Source organism: Aquila chrysaetos, unplaced genomic scaffold (genome assembly GCF_900496995.4).
Source record: "Aquila chrysaetos chrysaetos unplaced genomic scaffold, bAquChr1.4, whole genome shotgun sequence".
Lineage (NCBI taxonomy): Eukaryota > Metazoa > Chordata > Aves > Accipitriformes > Accipitridae > Aquila > Aquila chrysaetos.
Genome location: NW_024470402.1, coordinates 5,283 through 11,845, shown reverse-complemented (window position 1 = coordinate 11,845; position 6,563 = coordinate 5,283). Strand labels below are relative to the sequence as shown.

The 6,563-nt window shown below is 50.2% G+C and overlaps 1 protein-coding gene and 1 gene segment (V, D, J or C); one reads left to right on the top strand and one right to left on the bottom strand.

Moving 5' to 3' along the window:
• Positions 1-915: 915 nt before the first annotated feature.
• Positions 916-2,264, top strand: LOC115338370 (olfactory receptor 6F1-like). The gene has a single exon (XM_030006939.2). It carries the CDS (start codon positions 916-918, stop codon positions 1,828-1,830), a length of 915 nt encoding a protein of 304 aa, XP_029862799.1. The 3' UTR covers positions 1,831-2,264.
• A 2,526-nt stretch (positions 2,265-4,790) lies between these two features.
• LOC115338369 lies at positions 4,791-6,089 on the bottom strand. The segment is given in 2 exon segments: positions 4,791-5,173; positions 5,971-6,089. Coding segments are annotated over 2 exon segments (447 nt in total).
• Positions 6,090-6,563: the final 474 nt, after the last annotated feature.

Below are 6,563 nucleotides of genomic sequence, written 5' to 3'. Positions count from 1 at the left end.
AAGGGCTTTTAGCCATGCATATAAGACAAGATGAGCCATCTCCCTCGTGCCTTTGCTCTGTCCATGGAGAAAGGGGGTAAGCTGAGGAGGTGAGATAGGAGTATTTCGCTGTAGATCTTTCAGCTTCGTCAGCAGAAGTCCTTCCCCTGACTCTGAGATGGCAAAATTACAGAGGTGAATCCTACCCCTAGCTATGCTGAGAAGCAGACATCAGTGGAGGAAATGGAGGTATTTGAAAAGCTTCCTGTGCTGAGACTTGGAAGAAAGCAAATATACAAGACCATGAGTCCTTGAGTAATGACTGTCATACTAGCCTGCTGCCCTGTGTCACTGCCATCTCAGTCCAAATTTCTTGTGATAAACTGACCTAGAAGAGGTGAGAAACTCTCTTCCAGTACCACATTGTCATGACAGTTTTCTCATCCCTCAGTCTCATTGGCTGAAATCACAACTCAGTATTGCCTGCCTTGAAGAGTGCAGGTAATGTTATTCCCTTCCTCTACAACAGCCTTTCACATAGCTGGAGACCCTCAGCCTGCCATCCAGTTTCCTAAATGGGATTTTCATCTCAGGGAAGCAATTGCATTCACCATGTTCTAAAGGAGATGCCAGAGCTTGATCTGATAAATAATTCTCCACGTTCATTTGATGGTGTAGGCCTGACCTTCAGGGTCAGTTCTAGTTGTTCAAATGTGTTTCTGCAGCAAAGGATTTCCCTGGCAATTTTAACTTAGGGTAGATACCATTTTCCCATGCTCTGCACCAACTACTTTTGCAGGGATGGTGGTTTTGTTTCACTACTAGTGCATCTAGTAGTATCTGCAGTAGCATCTGAAGGACCAGCACAGGCATGCAAGCTCACAGAAACATTCCTGTCTTTGCAGATGAACCTCCACACTTGGGAGGACATGGCAAATGGGGACAGGTGTGGAAGAATTCATCCTTCTTGGCTTCCCAGGCACGTGGCATTCTCGGGTCTCCCTTGTGGTGGTATTTGCACTGACATACTCCCTGACAGTAATAGGCAATGCATGCATCATAGCTCTGGTGTGGATGAACAGCAACCTACAGACCCCAATGTACTTCTTCCTCTGTAATCTCTCCTTTCTAGAGATCTGGTACACTACGGGCATTGTTCCCAAAGCCATAGGAGTCGTGCTGGGGACTAGCCAGACCATCTCCTTCAGAGTCTGCATCCTCCAGTTGTTTTTTCTTCTCTCCCTAGGCTCCACTGAGTGTTTTCTCCTGTCTGTCATGGCCTATGACCGCTACTTAGCCATATGCTACCCCTTGAGATACAGCTCCCTCATGAACAGCGTCCTCTCTGCTCGGCTAGTGCTCAGCTCCTGGCTGGGAGGCTTTCTGGCTGTCTCTTTGCTGGCCTTTCTGACATCCAGGCTGACATTCTGTGGGCCAGATGTCATCAATCATTTCCTCTGCGATATAGATTCCTGCCTTGCCCTCTCCTGCAGTGACACATGGCCCGTGGAGCTGGCAACCTTCCTTGTCTCCATAATTGTTGTGGTGGCCTCCTGTGTGGTCACCCTGGTCTCCTACATATACATCATCTCTTCCATCCTGAGGATCCAGTCAGCCCATGGCCGAAAAAAGGCCTTTTCCACTTGCTCTGCCCATCTCAGTGTTGTCACAATCTGGTATGGTTCTACCATGTTCCTGTATGTCAAACCGTCAGCCCAGAACTCCCTGGATCTGAACAAACTCGTGAATACCTTTAACACTGTTGTAACTCCGTTGTTGAACCCCTTCATTTACACACTCAGGAACAAAGAAGTGAGGCAAGCTCTGGGGTGGGCTTTCCAGAAAAAGTGAAGTGCACCTGGGCATCACAGGTAGTGAGAAGCCACCAATTCCCCAGTGAGCTGATCTCACTCACCTTACAGCCATCTTAGGATGGGCTGAGCCTCACTTCTTATGCCCCCACCTCCCTCTGTTCATTCCTGAGTTAATTCAAAATGCCTCTGTACTGTTTTTTTCTGGGATAGAGTTAATTTTTGTCATAGCAGCTAGTATAGAGCTATGTTTGGATTTGTGCTGAAAACAGTGTTGATAATACAGAGATGTTTTTGTTACTGCTAAGCAGTGCTTACATGGTCAAGGCCTTTTCTGCCTCTCACAGTGCCCCACCAGGGAGTAGGCTGGGCGTGCACAAGAAGTTGGGAGGGGACACAGTTGGTACAGCTGACCCCAACTGACCAAAGGGATATTCCGTACCATATGATGTCATTATCAGCATATAAAGCTGGGGGAAGAAGAATGAAGTGGGGGGAATGTTCAGAGTTATGGCATTTGTCTTCCCAAGTAACACTTAAGGGTGATGGAGCCCTGCTTTCCTGGAGATAGCTGAACACCTGCCTGCCAATGTGAAGTAGTGAATGAAGTCCTTGTTTTGCTTTGCTTGTGCACGTGACTTTTGTTTTACTTATTAAACTGTCTTTATCTCAACCCACAAGTTTTGTCACGTTTATCCTTCTGATTCTTTCCTCCATCCTACCAGGGGGGAGTGAGTGGGCGGCTGTGTGGTGCTTAGTTGCTGGCTGGGGTTAAACCACGACAGCCTCACAGTGCTCTAAAGACCAGTGCTTGGAAAGGGTTACAAATCCCATCCACAAATGGTTCTCCAAGAGAGCTGGAGGAGTGGTCCTCCCACAGGTTTGTCTTCCACTTAGCAAAGTGCTTCATTTTGTCAGGGATTCATCTGAATCCCCTAAAGAAGACCCAGCAGCTGGCTCATTGCTTTAGGAAATAGACAGGTATTCTCTGTTTAGTTTAATGTTTTCTACATGTATCTATGCCCCATTCTTGTGGCTATTTCATCAAATCATACTCTGGTTCAAGATAAAATTTGGCAATGTCTAGGTTCTCTACCTATAGTCATTATTCCTAGCATAAGACTGTCAACAAAATTTACATTCCCCTTCTTTTCTCTCTTCTGTATCTGAATGTACTTTCTGATTTTTTATTAAAAATATGCAAATTGCTGTGCTTCATGCTGGATGTGTCTGGGCATTTGCACATCTAAAACCCCACATCAGTTTTTAACAGTCCATCGTTCCACCCATTTGGGGCTTTGCTGTGGAAACACTTTAACGTGACCGGTAAAGTCCCCAAACTGCAGAGCTGTGAAAGGCTGGCTGGGTAGCAAGTCTCTCCTTACCCTTATTGGGAGGACATTAGCACTTCCAAAGGGCACTTGCTTTTCCCCTTCCTACGGTTTTTGTTTCAGAATCACATTCTCAAAGCTCTTCTTTCTGCACACTGACAGTGAAGGCGGTCCATGCGACCACTTCATAAGGAGGAGGCATCAACATGGCAGATACACCTTTATGAACAGTGTGGGACTGAATTCACCGGAGTGTAGAGCTCTCCAAGGGAGATGATGGAGTCTGGGCTGAACGTCTCCTCCTCCCTTCTGGAAGCAATGGTGCTTCTGGAGGCGACTCACCAACCTCCCGTATCTACCTGTCCTTGGCCACTTGGCTCTTAGACCTGCAGCCAGGCCCAGGCAGCAGTACCCAAGGACAGGCTCATGCCCACCCTTCTCAGCTGTGCTCTCTTTCTCAGTGGCATTTGGGAAATCCCTGGGACAGCCCACTGAGGCTGGAGAAAGAGCCTGAGCCTGGATCTGTCCTCAGGTAGCCATCACTGCTTGTCAATCCTGCTTTAGGGATAATGTTTTGGGGGAGAATTGTGTCTCTGGATTGTTGAAGCCCTCTGCAGCCCTGCAGAGCAACCAAAAGCAGGACCTGAAATGTCCAAGGCACCCTAGACGCAGTGGAGTGCAGGACACTGAGGGCTGATGTCCATTCCTCATCAACGCTGCCTGAGATAATGCCCTCTGAGATGAATAGGGGCAGGCAAAGCCTCCAACAGGGCTGGCAGAGCAGACCCATGTCACTTGCAAGAGGCAGGCCATTCTGGAACAGCAGTAGGTCAACCACCAAGTACCTTAGGCTTTCTCAGGTGAACTGGATGATACTTCATGAGCAACAGTCTCCACTTCATAGGGTGGGATCCAGCTGGAAAGCCAGCACCCTCCAGCTGAGCTTCCACAGGCAGTGCTGGGGTGGGATTGCCTGAGAATAGGTCCCCAGAATCATTCCTGTTGCCTATGGGAGGAAACAAGTTCACTGAGAAGTGATTGCCAGCTGTTGGGCAGAGAAACCAACATGCACTCAGGGACATAGGGGTTCCTTCCCAGCTGAGCCCTGGTGATTTCCCTGAGAAGGAGAAGAGACATGAAAAAGAGTGGGACCACTCTCTGGCAGTGGGTGAGTGTGGGAAGGGTTTGAACAGAGAATCTTGTCCAGCGCCTGGCTGATGGGTCTTTTTCACTTGCTGATGCCCAGATGCGGGGCAAGGAAGGGCTTTTCCCTTCTTGGGCTACTATGGCCAAATGGCAAAACCATAAGATCAGTTGTGCCTCCTACCACAAGCTTCGTTCTCCAGCTGTGGCCATCAGCGGAGGCACAGGGAAAGGGAACAAGATGACAAGCTGATAGGTTACTTGCCCTGAGCACTCACTCCAGTGTACCAGCCATTTTAAGCAGGGGGCATTTACAAGCCTGGCTTGGCTTGTTTATGGTGCAGCCTCCAATGACCCTGCCCCAAGTCAGGTTTCCTGGACTCTTTTCATCATCAGAGACCCTGGATCTAGATGCAGCTGTCAAAGTCATGCTGGCATATGCTTCACAGCAGCACAGGCTGGGGCGGCAGAAGCCCAGCCTCACCACAGCCCCCAGGTGCTGCTGCTGGGCAGGCTGAGCTCAGAGCTACATGCAAGCAGTGGCAGGGAGGGAACTGCTCCTCAGAGCACCCCCCACGATTCTGTGCAGTCCTGCAAGCTGTGGGCACCAGTGTGGGCTCAATGCGCAGAAATAGGTAGCGCTGTCCTGGAGCTCGGCATCCCGCACATTCAGAAGCACCTGGGAGGTCTCCACAGTCAGTGTAGAGGAGAATCTCCCTGAATCCACCCGAGATTTCCATTTGTCGACCTGCAGCAGCATCTGAGGGGACTGGGACTGGCGCTGCTGGTACCAGTAGATGTAGGGATTGCGATAGCTGGTGGAGAAATTGCAGTGCAGAGCTGTGCTCTCCCCTGCCTGGACGGTCATTTCTGCTGGAAACTGGAGCACAGAGTCCTTTTGGGCATGACCTGTAAATCCAGACGGGGCTTTCAGCTTTGCTTGCTTGTGTACCTGTCCATCTATCACTTCATCAGCTTGCTCACTGTCCCCACTTTGCAGCTCACTTTTCCTAGCCTCTGAAACGCTGAGCTGTTTGTCCCTGCACACTTCTTTCTGCAGGTTCTTGCCACTACTCACCCGCCAGATCATCCTGCTTTTCAGCAATATTCACTGGTCTTTCAGTCCACTGATTCTCTCCATATCTGCCTCTGATCTATGTTAACTTCTGGTCTCCTTCAGCAGCAGAGGACATGAGCTGTTCCTCTCCCACCTCTGACCATATCTTCTTGCTATCTTCTTGCTAGAACAGTTCCCCCATATGACACACCGCATCCTTGGCTCTTCTCTTGTCCTTGTATGGCATTTCAGCTCTTCTTGCATTGAGTTAGCCTTCCCTGTCCCTCAAGGTTATGACCATCCCTACAGAGATTAGTAGCATTTTATCCAACTTGTCTAGGAGAGAAGCTCCTGTACGACGCATCGCTCCGTTCCCTAGCATCTTTCCCTCTTTCAGGCTTCATGTGTATGAGCAGCACATTCAAGAATGCTCAGTACCTGCAAGTTTAAGGTGAGGTCTTATTCCTCCTCTGATGCCCATTACTCATGACATCTCCCACGTTATTTGCTGTACCCACCTGCAGCCCCTGCTCTGCCTACAGAAACACTCCCAAATCCCCCAGGGAAACAGGACTCACGTCTCCCCACTTCCACCACCAACTGCACAAACTCTTGCCTCATTCTCCCCAGCCTGAAAGTCACATCTCACCAAAGTCTGCCAGTCCCACCAGTGCTGCCAGGAAAAGCAGGACCATGTCACGCTCTCCCTTCATGGGGTGCCCAGGGACCTGTCAGCAGGAGGGAACCGATGCTTGCAGCTTCACCTCTTCTGCCTCTGCCAGATCAGAGAGGCCTCCAAGCCACAGCCCAGAGGGTGGAGCAAAACTCTCTCCCTGCCGCTCCAGGCAGGCCTCTTTGGGTCTGTGCTCCAACCTCTTCCACAAGAAGGCTCTCTAGAGAGATAGCAGACTCATGGTTTAAGTCCTGTCAATCAGAGGGACAGGCATCCTTTGTGAAATTCTCCCGACATCAACCACCTAGCCAGCTGCACAGACCTGCACCCAGCTCTGCAGGAGATGGAGAAGGCACCCCTGCACCCACCCACATCCACCCTGTCCCTGGGACTGTCTGCATGGAGAAAGGACCAGGCACAAACTGAAGTGCCTGGGCCCAGGTGTCGCACACTCCCTCCCTTCGCCTCCGGCCACAGAGGAGGAACCTGAAGAGAAATATCTCGGTAAAGAGCATCTGCTGCAGAAACCAGCCGCGCAGGAACAGACGCACTCCCGCACTCTGGCAGGG

Excerpts from the sequence above, each read along its gene's own strand:
- LOC115338370 (XM_030006939.2), top strand. The coding sequence starts at position 916 with ATGGGGACAGGTGTGGAAGAATTCATCCTTCTTGGCTTCCCAGGCACG.